Here is a 16,253-nt window from a genome sequence, read left to right on the forward strand (position 1 = left end):
ACAATATGGACCTAATCTTGCGCCATATGAGAAAGCCAAGAACCGTGGGTTTCTAGGGGGATTTTGGCAGTTTTGTTTCAATTTGGGGTCCGAGAGCAAAAGTTAGGAAGCTACTTAAGAGAACCATCTTCTTACAAAAATGAAGTGAATATCCCCGAGAGAGTTTCATTTCACTTTGGGGGAAGTTCCACTGTCAGTTTTTTTTTTTTTTCTTCCAGACCTTTGATCTGGTTGTTTATAGCCATTTAAATGTGGGATTCTAAAAATACCCGCTAGAGCGGCTTTTCTTCCTCTGTATGATTCATTACCAGCTTATAGCTGAGCAAGTCCCAGTTCCCTCTTGACCTCAGAACATGAGGCTGGATGGACCCATCATGCTCTTGGTCTTGGTAGAAGGGGCTAAGTAGTAAAGGTCATAATGGAGATTGTGTCATGCAGTGTCTTATGTATGAGCCAACTCTGCTTTCAAGGACGTGGCCATGAGGGGCCAAGAGAAGGAAGGCTTTGAGCAAGGAAGAAATGTGCTGAGTTAGACTTACAGTATCACTTGGGGAACCCAAGAAAATGAAAGGATACTGACAAGGTCACACTTGAGTGGAGATAAGAGAGCATCTAGCAACATGAAACAAGCAGCTAGAGACAAGAAATGGGGAGGGGACATGAGCTCATCAAGGAAGACCTTTATTTTTTATTTTTTTAAAGATTTTATTTATTTGACACAGAGAGACACAGGGAGAGAGGGAACACAAGCAGGGAGGAGTGGGAGAGGGAGAAGCAGGCTTCCCGTGGAGCAGGGAGCCCGATGCAGGGCTCGATCCCAGGACACTGGGATCATGACCTGAGCCATAGGCAGATGCTTAATGACTGAGCCACCCAGGTGCCCCCAAGGAAGACCTTTAAAGTTTACGTTGGGGTATGAACCACAGTAGGAAGGAGAAAAGGAGCCTACTCCAGTGGCTGGAGGGCAGAGAGAGAAAGGAAAAGGTACAAGTAGCCATCTGCCTAAGACTGGTAAACAAACTTGCTGTTTGGTTTCCCAATAGCCAGATAGCGGGTTCTTCTGTGAAGAGAATTCCAGTGATGATGATGTGATTCTGAAAGAAGAATTCAGAGGGGTCATTATCAAGCAGGGATGTTTACTGAAGCAGGTGAGTGGCCACCACTATTCCCTTCTTGTCTTTTTCCTCTTACCAAGTCCTTTTTACTTCTATATTACCAAATGGCATTTGGAGAAGATCATGTACCACTGAAAGCAAGGAAATCGTATCCCAGACTGTGGGTAGGACATGGGGAGACCGAATCCAGGGCACACCTGAAGCCAATTCTGCAGGACCCACAGCAGACAAAGGTCCAATCCAGTCCTACGGCATGCGCTCCATCCTGCGGGGAGGTCACGGGCGGTTAGATGACAGGTCCCCACAGGCACAGGCCACTGTCAGTCGGGGAGGCAACGGCTAGGGTGGACTGAAGAACTCTAGTTGGTTCCCAGATGCTAAGGCACAGGATGTCGAGAGGTAAGAGAATGCAAAGGCAGGAGCTGAGTGAGGAAGCCAGGGCCAGCACCTGGCTTGGTGGGAATATTCAGGGTGAGAAAACTGATCCTAGTGTATGGTATCATAGAAACTAAAGCTGCTTTCTAAAGCCAAGGTTTTGCTTTCCCAGCTGTGCTGTGAGCTGTCTTCCAGGCACTGCTTAGTATATAAAGTATGGGACTGAGATTTAACTTACCTCATAAAAGGACCCCGAACTTGCAGGGTGAAGAGGAAAGAACTGAAGTTGAGCCTATATTCACATTTATTTTTTTAATTTAATTTAATTTTTTTTTAAAGATCTTATTTATTTATTTGACAGAGAGAGAGACAGCGAGAGAGGGAACACAAGCAGGGGGAGTGGGAGAGGGAGAAGCAGGCTTCCCGCCGAGCAGGGAGCCCAATGCGGGGCTCGATCCCAGGACCCTGGGATCATGACCTGAGCTGAAGGCAGACGCTTAACGACTGAGCCACCCAGGCGCCCCCTATATTCACATTTAAAAAGAACTTTGGACTAGTTGAAATTAGGTATAGATATGGATTTTGAATTTCACTCAGGGAAGTGGGGCATTATGTGAAAAACTGACCTTAACATCAGGTTTTGAGAGAACAGGGTCCTAAGAGATACTACAGCAAAGATGTAGAAAGAATTAATTCACAGATGATTCTAACAACTTTTATGACAGGGGGACCACTGACTAGATTGAAGGAAAGTATAGGAGTAGGGCCAGCCTTCAATAGGGAAGGTTCTGGCAATTGTGAATTTTGCCCATCACCAGCTCCCTCTGGTTCTGCCAAATGTTCCCATGTTCCTGGCTCTTTGATTATAGGGGATGGAAGGTGGATGTTAAGACAAGAGGAACTTGGGAAGGAATTTCATTATTTCCTTATTTTGTTGATTCTGTCTATAATTCTATTTTGTTATCAGTTTGACTGTTCTTGACTTAGTTGACAAGTCCTAGTCTAGAGTGCAGCCCTGAGAAAAGTAAACATGAAGGTTGAAAAGGGTAGACAAAGTCTGGGTTGGACTGAAGTCATGTTTGGGCAAAGCACCCCAATGGGTGCCCTGGACAGTCAAAAAATTGGCTGAGGGTAATGGTTATCTGAGTGTGTGTTGAAGATACCGGAGACTTGAAGTAGGCTTACTTCTGTGTTTTTCTTCACATCCCTTTACTTGGTTTTTGATAGGTACAATTTAGCCTTAGCTAGCCCAGTTGGTACATATTTTAATCCTCCAGGGATCTGTTAAAATTGCACCCCAGGCCAATTAAATCAGTCTCTGGATTTTATAGCCCTTCAAGTGATTCTGATGTGTGGCCAAGGCTGAGAACCACAGAGCTAGCCTTTTTCTTAAAAGTGAATTTATCCTATTATCAAAATACCACTATTTAGGGGCACCTGGGTGGCTCAGTCATTAAGCATCTGCCTTTGGCTCAGGTCATGATCCCAGGGTCCTGGGATTGAGCCCCACATCAGGCTCCCTGCTCGGTGGGAAGCCTGCTTCTCCCTCTCCCACTCCCTCTGCTTGTGTTCCTGCTCTCGCTATCTCTCTCTCTGTGTCAAATAAATAAATAAAATCTTTTGAAAAACCCCCACTATTTAAATAGTCATCCCTCTTAGCCTCCTCTTAACATAAAGAAAACAGAAATCTATGTGCATTCAGGAATTTTGTTCATTTCCAATATTCTTTCCTCTAATTTTTGGGGGAGAGAGAGGGAACAGAAACCTCTTCTATTTTGATTGATGGCCCCCCTTTAATGTTTCCAACCTCTTAGCTCAGTGGTTTATAACCTGGTTCATATCAAAACTACCCAAGGGAGTTAAAAAATTTTTTTCAAATGGCATAAAGCTAAACCACTCTGTGTCTGCCGCTGGGAGTTAGCCAGAGTTAACATGTGTAGAAGACTTATCATGAAAAAGGACACCTACGTCCCACACCTCACAGGTAGAAAGTAGCTGTGTCCAACTGGAGGCCAGACATCCCCCTATTCTTCCCACTTCTCCCATCCCAGAGGAAATAATTCTACTTGGGGGATGCAGCAAGTTTGAGGATGAATGATAATGAATTATATTCAATATAATGCCTTTAATATAATTCATTCTGTTGTGACAATGAATAAAATATCTAATTTCTCAACCACGTGTAGGTTTTTTGATGAGGGATAATGTGTTTTTCTCATGTCTGTTGCACAGTTCAGCATCCTTGGTCTATAATAGATAATAAACCTTTGTAGATCAAATGAATATAAGTAGCTGGCAGATCAGCAACAATTCTTAGAAACCCCAGGCATGCACACATTCCTTAAAATCCCCCAGGAAATACTCATTAAATGAAGGATGGTGGATACCCACTTACTAACACTGAACTTTTCAACGTATCACATTGTGATGTCAGTGAGGGCTTAAAGGTAATAGGTAACTGTCCAGGGTTGGCTGATTTCACATCCTCCTGTTGCCTTCCTCTTCCACGATTCATAAGAACTTGTTATTCACCCAGTGGTTGTATGAGAGATCCTGAGATGTGTGTGCACAAGTCAGGAGGAAACGGTGTTGGGCAGAAACTTGAGTATTCTCATCTTATGGGCAACATTAGCTAAGGCAAAGAGCAAGAATTTGTAAAAAGAATTTTAGAAATTGATGCTTTGCAAAAGCCATTTTAGATATGATGTACAGATAGAAATATTCTCTGTTCTCCCATTTGACTCTATAGGGTTCCCGACTTCATCCTTCAGGCAAGTAAACGCGTCTTTGGAGATGAGCTCCTTGACCAAATGCTTGGCCAAATAATTAGACCCATTCTTGAAAGCTCTCTTCAAACTCCTTTGACCTGGCATTATGATGGAGGCACTGTTTGCTAAAACCATAAATGTTTCACTATTTTCTATATGAGCACAATGAAAAATACTGGAAAATTTGTATGTGTGCCTGTCAATATGTGGTGATTTAGAATTAACAAATAATATGCTTCGTATTGGCAAGATAGAAACTATGTATCTTCTAATCTAACATATATATATTTTTGTTATTGGAGATATTTGAGTCATTTGAACTTTCCATGGGAAATAATGAAATCAGGTTTACCATGACATTTAAAAAAATTGTTATAAGCTAATTGAAGAAACTGGGTAATTCAAGGCAATTACAAACAGATATGAAGCAGCTTCTGGGGTGAGATTCTCTATGCCAGGCCCAGGGCTGGGTATTAGAGGAACAAAGGTAAACAAGACACAAACCCTGCCTTCCAAACTCACAGTCTAAATGACATCATTCTGTTGCAAAAGCCCAGGTCCTATTCACTTTCATCATGTCTGTCGCAGTGCCGACTCCTTCCCATTTCCATTGCTGCTACCTGATACTAGTTCCCAGTAATTCTATGTGTAGATTGTTGCAATCATTTCCCAATGACCTTCTTTTTACCTTATTATCTTTCCCCTGGCTTATCTTTAATCTAGCCAGCTGGTCCATCCTATATATGGTTGCCATATTAATCTTCCTAAAATGTGATTGTACTTTTTTCACTTCTGACTCAGAAGCTATCAGCAACGACCCTCGCCTTGTATTTCAAGTCTCTTTCTACTTTCCCAAATTTGCCTCTGCTGTTCCTCATGAACCCTGTGCTCTAGCTAGACTGGTCTTATTCACCAATGTCTGCATATGCCTGGTATGTTCCCACCGCTGCTTTTTTGTTGTCAAGCCTTCCTATCCACCTCTTTTCACCCATCTGACTCCTGTGTGTCCTCTGTGAATAAGTCCAGATCTTTATGAGGCTCTCTTTGACATCCCAAACCCACAACTACATATCCCACATATAATTCCCTTGAAATCCATTATCCATACCAATTACTTGATTCGGACATTTGCTATTTTATATTTCCACATAGGTTATAAACTCTTTGAAGAGTAGGGCTATGTCTTAATCTCTTTATATCCCCCATGTTACCTAATAACATACAATGTATGTACCTTGTATATAATACCATCTTATATAATACTAAAGCTGGAAGCCAATCTTAGAAGTAATTAATCCATGGGGCACCTGGGTGGTTCAGTCGGTTAAGCATCTGACTCCTGGTTTCGGCTCAAGTCATGATCTTCGGGTCCTGGGATTCAGCCCCGTGTTGAGCCCCAAGTCGGGCTCTGTGCTCAGCATGGAGTCTGCTTGTCCCTCTCCCTCTGCTCCTCCTCCTGCGTGTGCTCTCTCTCTCTCTCTCACAAATAAATAAAATCTTTAAAAACAGAAAGGAATAATTAATCCATAATATCATGACATCCAAATTGTTCACTGGCCCTAGGGCTATCTCCCTGACAAAGACCTGGGTTGGGCCCTGGTTCTTCTGGAGATAATATTTCATCTTTTTTTTTCTTTTATCAATTCAACAAAGACTTATTCTGTAGATACTATGTGTACAGAGTAATGCCAAGAACTCATCATTCCTCTTCTTATGTTGATCCTGGATACAGGGGCACAGGAGGAAAAACTGGAAAGTGAGGAAGTTCGTTCTGAGAGAAGACCCTGCCTACCTGCACTACTACGACCCCGCTGGGGTGAGAGTCTGTGGTCCACAAACCCATCGCGCTCAAAGCCTCCGCTGTATCTGCTATCTGGGCCTCCCATTCTCCTTTCTGCCTGGTTTCTCTCCCCATTTTCTCTTTAGCCTCCCACTCCTTTTCCTCCTGCTCTCTTCTCCCTTTTCCTCTCCCCTTTCACTGAGAAGATGTGAGGTCTTAGGCTTTGAGACCAGCATAGGCTCAGGGATGAAAGAAAATATCACTATATTGTCACTTACTTGGTCAACTCAACATATTTTTTTTGTTTGTACCAATCTGGTGTTTTCAGAGGAATTCAACCAGTCCAATTCATTGTCCTTGGTTTAATACGCACAAAAGTGGTAATTCCTCCTGTGAGCCAATTTGGATGAGAGCATTGAGTAAGTCCAGCCATTTGGGCTGTTGGCTATTCGGAAGAGGGCCTTTTCCTTAATAAAAGGAGCCAGATCTAAAGTGTAAAGACAGCTCCGTTTGGGTTGGGTCGTCAGCCTCTGCTTGTAGTACAGGGTTCTTTGATTCTGTCCTGCGAGGGTTATGCCACTGTGTCAGTTTCAGGGGGGCCAAAGAGCTCTGGAAACATGCAGCGGTTCTCTCATGGGACATGGTGAGGCGGTCTCTCCGCCTGCCCTGCCACTTTCCTCTAGGACGGAAACTCAGATTGACTTGTGTCTCCTTGTCCAGCCTCCCTGAGTAAAGTGGGGGGTGGAGGCTCTGGAAGGGGTTTTCTTCAGTCTCCTTCTGCTCTTACCCATTTGGGATGCCCTAATCTATACCAGAGAGAGTCAGTGTGGCTTTTGCGCCGATGGGATAAGGCACATTCATACACTGGAAACATAACGAAGGACTCCTCTCTTCTCTAGGGGGAGGATCCTCTGGGAGCAATTCACTTGAGAGGCTGTGTGGTGACTTCAGTGGAGAGCAATCCCGATGGTAAGAATGAATTTTTGTGGGGCGCCTGGGTGGCTCAGATGGTTAAACGTCTGCCTTTGGCTCAGGTCATGATCCCAGGGTCCTGGGATTGAGTCCCACATCCGGCTCTCTGCTCAGCAGAGAGCCTGCTTCTCCCTCTCCCTCTGCACCTCCCCCTGCTCATGCTCTCTCTCTCTCTGTCTCAAATGAATAATAAAAAAAACCTTAAAAAAAAAAAGAATGAATTTTTGTTTGACAGAGGTGTGTCTGCTCAGGTTTCCTTCCCACACCTGGGCATCCTGACCAACAGCAATCGATCACTCACTTAATCAATCAAGCTAGGCATGAATGAATTTCTGCCTGAACACCTGGGAGAAACCAAGAGTTATTTTCTCCCAGATGCTGCCCTGGCTCTTTGGGCCTTGGAAAAGAGGAGTGGTTTTCTAGATGCCTTGAGTAAATCTTGGAGCAATGCTGAGAAAAACCTTCCCCTTGGATCTGGCTTAGATGGAGAGACTTGTTACCTCTTGATGCCTGTAATTGAGCCATGCCATTCCTTAAAGCGGACCTTTAACATATCCAGACCAGGAAATCTCCCACAGATTTGTGCAGTGAGTCAGAGTAGTGAGTGGAAGGTGCACCTGGTTTATAGTTATGTCTGTGCTAGTCGATTAGTGGCATGGTCTTGTGTGAATCACCTAATGAATCCGGGCCTTAGCTCCTCCTCTGGAATGAGGGGTCACACTAGTGACCTCTGGGTCCCAGATCACAAGTCGAAGATGTGGTGCATGGAATAACCATGCCGGTGTAGGCCAAATTCACAGGTGCGGGAATGGGGGGTGTCCCAGGGGAGAGGTGGTTTAAGCAGCCCGGCCCTGGTTTTGCCATGTCGTTTTGGGTTTATGATGTTAAGGAGGCTGCCAGGAAAACACCACAGCTGGAAGAGCTAGATTTTTACTACTCCTGAGATCTGCTCACTGTCCTCTCCTCATAGAATGATGATTTTTGATTTGATGTGGATGCTTTAAGTCACATTATTGGCCAGATTACTATTTTTCAGTCTTTCAGCAGAGACTCTAACTTAGCCTGTGGTAAAAACAAGTTCAGGCTATACTGGTTGTACTGGAAGTGGGTCTGGGTTTTTGGTTTTGTTTTTATTTTTAATATATCAGAGTCAGCTCTTGGTTCATAGTATGAGCAGAGGAAATGTATTCATTAGGCGCTATTAGAGGTACTCATTAGACACAATTGGTGTGCAAAAGTGAGAAATTTAGTTTGCTTGTAAACTAAAAAAGAAAATGTTTGTCCTTGAGTATTTTGCTGATTTCTTAAGCACACATACTCACACACATGCACGGAATCATACTATGCACCTATCTATATAAATACTATATATATATATACACATAATTATACAATAAATATATATGATCATACAATGATGGTAAGTTTGAAAACCATATATTTAATTTTCTTAGGACACTAACAAACTTAAAATTGCATTCCTTGCAAAAGGAGGGTGAACTGGGCGGTCTTTCCGGTGCATGCGTTCTGTCATTCACTTTCTTTTTCAGCAGTCCGGAAGAGTGAAGAAGAGAACCTCTTTGAGATCATCACTGCTGGGGAAGTTCATTATTTCTTGCAAGCGGCCACCTCCAAGGAGCGTACTGAGTGGATCAAAGCCATCCAGGTGGCCTCCCGGACTGGGAAGTGAGAATATTTTTGCAGCTCATCGTCACTCTCCCAGGGGAACCCCACGGAGAGGCTGGGTCTGGGACCTGTCCACTTCTGGTGACACATCGATGAGAAAGGGCCCAGAGTTGGGAAATTTTCGTCTGCAGAGGTTCTGAAATGTAACTAACCACATGCTGCGTCCTGTTCACCTGCACCGACCACATTGTTCACTGAAGCCTCTCTGTGTCCCCCAAGCAGATATAACAAACTGTGTGGCCTGGCTTCACTGCTTAATCTCTCCAGGCCCGAGCTTCAGAGCCGAAAGCCCTGTGATTCTAATACCCATGGAAGTGAAAATGTCTCTAGTTACCCAGTAAGTAAGTGTCACTCTTAGGCTCAGTCTTGGCCTTCGGAACCTGACGCATTCTTCCCTTTAAATCTGTTCCCAATCTGTACTGAAGGGGCTAGGCATAAACCTCTTGTTCCCGTTTGCCACGTCCTCTTGCTCATGCATCATGAAGGAGAACTTTCTTCTTCCTTCCTCACTCTGACCAGAAACTTCCTGAAAGCGAGTGCCCCAGTGGCAGCTTTTAGGTTGAAGCCTTCTATCACTTACTAGAGCCTGGAAAGTTCTATCTTCTGAGAAAATGACCCAAGGAAACCAGGCATAGCCGAGGGTCTTTTCCATGCCCTGAAGCTACCTAGAGCCGGCATATTCCCCTCCCACTTGAGGCTGATCTGAGACGCATGTATCTTCGTCCCTTTCCGGAGCATTTCTCTATCATTGATTATAATTAGGAGGGGGAACTCCAAATCTTTGAGGTTCTGTTTCAATTGAATGTTTGCAGGAAAAAGTGGTCAGATGGGTTCCCTCCATGGGTGAAGGGCCTGGGGGGCTGGACTGAAGGCAGGCAGACTGAATGATGGGCTTTGACAAAGCACTGAGACGACTTAAGTCCAGACAGAACTCACGGAGGTGGCCGTCTACACTGCAGCGCCTTCAATTCCCCGGTCAATGATACTCTCGTTGTCCCTGAGCTTTAGGCACAAGCTGTAGTTGCCCTTGCTTGGCCTCTGCAGGGCCTCATGAACCCATTACCAACCAGAGTGATCTGACCTAGATTCAAATGGGGCACCTGTTTTCAATTTTGGACCTGTCCACCAACGAATGATTCTAACCCCAATTTGAGAAAAACCCCAGGTATGTGTGTGGAGGTGCATTTTCCAGTTTTGGGTTTCTAACTTTAAGGCTCTAGTGAGAAAGGAGAGCAGAAAATTCTTCCTGATTTTATCACCTCCTCTCTTTCCCTCCCCCAATTGTACGTAATATCCATGAAGCTACTCCTACTCCCAGGTTGTTTTCTCAATGGCCTAGGGGTAAAACGTTACCTTTCTTCTAATTCTTTAGTAAGCTGTCTTCTTAGAGCATGCACAATAGTTTTCCTACATTCAGTGTTAAAAGTATTTATTAATATGGAGTCAACTTTATGTTTTGAAATAAACATGACCATGTTTAGTGTCTCTTTGGTGTGATGGATCTGATGTTTTGCTTCCCATTGATGACTCTCCTTTTCTACACCCCACTTTCACTTCCTGAGGATAATACCATCTCTCATCTCTCAAGTCATCTCAATGACTTTAGAACTTTTTTTTTTTAAAACAAAATCAGTCTATTCCAGGGAATAATGCAAATATGGGGACAATAAAAAGTAAGTATCACTAATTTTTTTTAAAGATTTTTTATTTATTTGTTTGACAGAGAGAGACACAGCGAGAAAGGGAACACAAGCAGGGGGAAAGGGAGAGGGAGAAGCAGGCTTCCTGCTGAGCAGGGAGCCCGATGCAGGGCTCGATCCCAGGACCCTGAGATCATGACCTGAGCCGGAGGCAGACGCTTAACGACTGAGCCACCCAGGGACCCCAGTATCACTAATTTTTAATTCACAAGAACTTGATTGTAATATTCAGGCAAGCAAAATACCTATAAATGGCCATTAACTATTAAGGATACAGAAAACTATTTACATTAAGGGAAAATAAGTTTTCTACTGAAGGGCTGCTATGTATGGTTGAGTGGAATGTGTACTGTTCAACTCCAGAAGGCACTATTCACATTGCAGTCTAGGTGACTGTCACTCCTTGGGATTTGCATTACACCATCCGCAAATGTGTACCCAGTGGTATGTAGAGAATTCAAAGTGTCATTATGGCATTGTAACATGGGTAATTGATTCTTCCTGGAGAAATGAAAGTGTCACTTGCCAAAGTGGATATTTAGAGTTTAGGCATAGATGGTATGTCTGAACCTATTTGGTTAAGAAATCATGTTCAGGCCCTTTCAGGCACTTATAGGAAAATTCTCATGAGACTGAGCCTCAGGCTGATGGACATTTCCCTCAGTTATGTGGATGAAGGAATGCACAACTGGTCAATTCCTTCTGAAGAACATTTAAAGCTGGAAAGAAAAGCTGCTCAGTATTTACCCAGGGTTCCAATTTAGAGTGGGAGAAAAATAAACTGTAAAATAATCAATTGTGAAAGAATTAAAGTATAAAGGGAAGGAAATGTCTTCTTACATCATGTGACTGACAGCAAGTCAGAAAAATTAAGCATTCGATCTGAGAAACTAACACCCTTTTGGGGAAAAAATAGAAAGATGCATTGTAAGGTGAGAATCTTACATGCAGATGGAGAACACAGTACTGATTTAAGATATGAAGTGTCTCTTGGTGACACACACAGACCCATACACACACACAGTGGGTAAAGTTCTACCAGCAGAAGCTCGCTTTCAAAATGAGGAACTTGCTTAGATTAAAATAATGAGCAGTTTCCTAGTGCTCTAATGTTTAATGGTGGATATTAGAAAAAGCTAAGAGGCCCCTGGGTAGCTCAGTGGGTAAAGTGTCTGACTCTTGATTTTAGCTCAGGTCATCTCAGGGTCGTGAAATTGAGCCCCGTGTCAGGCTCTGCGCTCAATGTGGAGTCTGCTTGAGATTCTCTCTCTTCCTCTCCCTCTGCCCCTCTCCCCACTCTCTCTCTCTAAATAAATAAATAAAATCTTAAAAAAAACACACAGAAAAAGAAAAAGCTAAACAGAGCATCGACATCATTTCCTTTGGATTTTGTGTGAAGTCTACCGTGGACAAAACCCCCCTGTTGCCACCCTACATCAGCTTTAGGGTAAAAGAAAACCACAAATTGAATTATTTAAGATTTCAGGTTCCATTTTGTGTTCTACTCTGAAAATGAAGAGTTTCAAAACTCTGTAGAGTGGATTAGGGGACATTAGAGAGAAAAGGGTGGGAGAAAGAGAAAGGTAGGAGAAGCCTGCTTTAAAAAATAAACTTAGCTTGAAATGATAGCCCTCAGTGGTTTGGGCTCAGTTTCAGGACACAGGGAAGGTAAAATTTAGATACCACTGGAGGAGAGAAACGAGGGTGGGAGGAGTGTTTATAAGGTGCAGTAAGCGTCAAGGGAAAAATGCACTCGGGTGTTTATTGGGAGGTTTATGGGATATGGTGGGAAATGCAGTGGTCCTGGAGCCTGGGACCTGTGTTTGCATGCCTAGTCTGTGACCTTCTGCATTTACAACGAGTTATCGGCTTTTTTAGGCCTACGGTAAGAATAATGATGTCGTTCTCACAGGATTGTTGTGGGGACTAACTGAAATCATAGCTGTGAGTCACCTGGCATGTGTGGAGCACTCAACAAATCTTCGTTTCCTTTCTTCTGAGCCCTCTGCCATGGAAGGCTCTGCAGCTGTGGGTTTTAGCTTTTGGTCAGTGTCACAATGGCCTGTGGATTCTTTCACTGTACACGTGCCTGAGCCTCAGCTTTAGGGATTCTGACTTCATATGTGTGCAGAGGGGGCTCTATGTTTGCACTTCTACTTTCTTTTTTTTTTTTAATAGATGGGTAATTTTTGTCCACATTAAGGTTTAAAACTACCGGTAAACTATTTGATTCCCCGCTGCCTACAGCTGAGACATTGAGGCACCAGCCCAGGGTGAAGGCCCTTCACAAACTGGCCCCCACCTATTCCCTACCAGATTTTTCCTTTCCTGCCTTCCCTTGGGACGACCATCACACAACTGTAACTGCCTCTTGTTTGCATCCTTCCAAGGCCTAGGGCGTTCTGTTCGATGTCTCTTACTCTTCCTGCAAGAGGCAACTTAATGTTTTCGCTATTCCTTCTCTCTTTGTACTTGCCTCTACTTTCAGGTAGACCCTGTGCCTCTGAATTTCTCACCCATCTATTCGTACCATCTAGTCACGTAGCATGTTGGTTGATGTTATTATCCATCCTTCCTGTTTTAGGGTTTGTGGTCTTTGGGGGCAGAAAAGTGTTTGTGTTTTCAGTGCCCCCCTAACACCTAGTTCAGTGCTTGTGCTGACAGGTGCTCTATAAATAGCTGGTTAGTAAATGAAGTCATGGCCAGTCACGGTCAGAAGGCTCCTGTTCGCTGACTTGAGAGATCACTGTAGCTATGACAGCAAACTTTTCTAGTCCGTCTGCTATCACCCACCATTCTAAGTACTTCTTAGATAGGAACTGGGTTAATGTTCATAACAACCCTACGAGATTTATGCCACATTATTCCCATTTAATGGAAGAAGAAATTGTGGCCCAGAGAGGTGAAGTGACTTGTCCCAGGTCACATAGCTAGGAATTGTCAGAGTGGGGGTTCTGGCCCAGTTTGGCCGGCCCCAGAGTTCAAGCTCTTTTTTTTTTTTTTTTTTAAAGATTTTATTTATTTATTTGACAGAGAGCGACACAGCGAGAAAGGAAACACAAGCAGGGGGAGTGGGAGAGGGAGAAGCAGGCCTCCTGCCGAGCAGGGAGCCCAATGCGGGACTCGATCCCAGGACCCTGAGATCATGACCTGAGCAGATGGCAGACACTTAACGACTGAGCCACCCAGGCATCCCTGGAGTTCAAGCTCTTATTCCCCAGTTTAAACTTGCCCTTTATAATAAGAGACCGAGTTTAATTAGCGCTGACTCTGAGTGCCAGGAACTTTGCTACATATACACAATTTCCCCCCTTAATTTGTATAACAGTGATGACGCAAGGCAGCTTCATCCCCGCTTTGCAAATAAAGAAAACAAGTTTGATCAAATTGCCCAAGACCCTGGGGCCAGTAGCCTAATAAGATTCAAATCCAGGTCTGAATTGCTTCTGAATCCATCTGCTTAAGTGCTCTGCTCTTGTTATCAAGGACATACTTGGTTCTCACCACCTTTTGGCTGTCTGTCTGACTGAGACAGGAACACCCTGCTTACTGTACCCACCACTCCTGTTCTGTCAGCTGCAGTAACATTTCCTGTCAGACCAGGCTACAACCAGCCACAACACTGGGCTCTAGGCCTTTCTTTGTTTAAAGGAAAACCTCCATGGTCAGATACAGCAATAGAAATATCTCTGCCCTGCTGATACTGGTTTCAAGGTTTCTGAGGATTTTATGCTCTAACACACACACACACACACACACGTATATATGTACACATACATATATGTATTATATACACTTGTGCACTTGTGTATGTACCTAAAACTTTTAAAACCTTGGGGTGCCTGGGTGGCACAGTCAGTTAAGTGTCCGACTCTTGGCTTCGGCTGGGGTTGTGAGATCAAGCCCTGCATCAGGCTCCATGCTCAGTGTGGAGTCTGCTTAAGTTTCTCTCTCTCCCTCTGTCCCTCCCCCTTGCATGCCCTTTCTCTCTCTAAAATCAATCAATCAATCAATCAATCTTTTTAAAAAAGAAAACCTAACTTTACTGATAGCACTGGATGCATGCACAGGAAAAAAAACTTACAAAAGGGTGGTCAAAAGCCAGTTCTGCAACCCTTCACTCTTCTCTCATCTGGAAGGTAAAAAAGAGTTGAAGAGATCCGTTGGCAATTAGGGAGATTGTTTCTTTGGGGAAAACAGCTGCAATGCACCGGAATTTTCCTTTCCACTCCATGGGGGTGGTGTGTGGGTACTTCCCTTCACCCTAAACAAACTGTGAAGGGCTTCAAGAAGGTTCTGACCTTGACCTGTACCCGGTGGAGTCTGTATAGCCCAAAGGCTGGTGGTAGACCATGGCTGGAAAAAGCCTAAAGGCCAGAGGCTATGGTTCGCGGGCGCCTGGTGGCAGAGGCAAGGAGAGGGGCTGCACCAGAAACGGCCTGTGCTCCTAGTTTGCTGGGGCAAAGGATGCCTGAGGGTTTCCCAGTGTGGGCCCCCAGGGAGAGAGGGCCACATAGGCTTTAAGAGATCCTGCCAAAGAGGATTGCCTGAACAGGGGGGATATGAGCTTGACAAAAATGGACCATCGGATTCCCAGAGGCTGAAGGGGAAATTGTAGACAGCAGCGCCACAGGAAGTGCATCCTAATGTTGTTGGGGTGGGGGGTGTCTCTGGTAACCCACCAGAATCTCCCTGAAGAGGCAGCTTTGAACCTGGGCAAGGTGAGAGGAGACCAACCAGGTAACAGCGAAGTGAAATCTTTCTTGTCCCTTGCCTCCCCCCTCCTCGGTCAACTTCTGGAGAAACTGAAGGAAGTGGAGGCAGAGGCACAGGGCAGGGAAATGGAGAGGCCTTTAGCGTGTGGGCACCCTTTCCCGCTACTGACTTCTCCAGCCTCACGGGCCTGACCTGTGCGATACAGACTTCCTAACTCTAAATGTGGTTCGGAGCATTACATGGAATGCTACATTTTAATTACTCAGTTGAGATGGTTTTGTGACTTGAAATGACTGAGGATTTTTTATTACCTCAGAAAGACCGGAAAATATGATGGGACCTACCTGAGGGTCCGTGCCAGGATGGGAAAAATCTAGCTCCACAGAACTGATTCAAATGGATTCTGGGAGGAAAAAAATAAAGGCTTATTCTGATTGCCTCGTAGGAGTCTGGCTTTTCAACATAATGGTTACACTAGCTATTGTTGTGACAGGGAGGTATTATTCATGGAGGTCTATGTGACACTCCTGGGGGCTGCTCATGGCACAGTCCCAGCTCCCTCCCAGGAACATGGCTGGATTGCACTTCCCAGCCCATGGAGTTGGGTGTCGCCCTGTGCTCTATGACCCTCCCGAGCTCTCTTTTCTCTGTCAATGTCCACATCCACCCTGCAGCTGCTGTGCGGCCCCTGAGCACTTGCAAATGGCTAGTCCAAACTGAGATGCGCTGTTAGTATAGAAGACATACCAGATTTCAAAGGCTTCGTACCAAAAAAATGCTTATAAGTACTTAAATATAATTAAGATAGATGGTGTTAATATAAAATATTAACAAATTTTTAAAATATTAATATTTTAAAAAATGTATTGCTTGTTGAAAAGATACTATTTTGAATAAAGTGGGTAGAGTAAAAGATATTATTAAAAGTAATTTCATTATTTATTTTTACTGTTTAAAATATGGCTACTAGAAAATTTAAAATTATACATGTGGCTCACATTTGTGGCTTCATTATATTTTTATTGGATAATGTGGTTCCAAAGAGTAGTTCTTCTATCAGTCTGGATGGTTCCTAAAGTGAGGACGTCATGGAGCAGATCCTACCATCAATTCACGATGGATGTATAATGTGAGCAAGAAA

The 16,253-nt window shown here is 44.0% G+C and overlaps 1 protein-coding gene across 2 annotated transcripts in view; it reads left to right on the forward strand.

Moving 5' to 3' along the window:
• PLEK (pleckstrin) overlaps nt 1-10,181 on the forward strand; it is a 26,642-nt gene extending 16,461 nt beyond the window's left edge. The window contains exons 6-9 of one of the 2 annotated variants that reach the window (XM_031024448.2): nt 1,044-1,148; nt 5,991-6,074; nt 6,938-7,007; nt 8,561-10,181. In XM_031024448.2, coding sequence (XP_030880308.1) covers nt 1,044-1,148; nt 5,991-6,074; nt 6,938-7,007; nt 8,561-8,700 — 399 coding nt within the window. In that variant the 3' untranslated portion in view covers nt 8,701-10,181. The remainder of the gene's footprint in view (nt 1-1,043; nt 1,149-5,990; nt 6,075-6,937; nt 7,008-8,560) is intronic. The other variant, XM_006729984.3, reaches the window with a different exon arrangement.
• Nucleotides 10,182-16,253: the final 6,072 nt, after the last annotated feature.

The sequence above is a fragment of the Leptonychotes weddellii genome, chromosome 10, assembly GCF_054177405.1.
Source record: "Leptonychotes weddellii isolate Sample4059 chromosome 10, ASM5417740v2, whole genome shotgun sequence".
NCBI classification, from domain to species: Eukaryota; Metazoa; Chordata; class Mammalia; order Carnivora; family Phocidae; genus Leptonychotes; species Leptonychotes weddellii.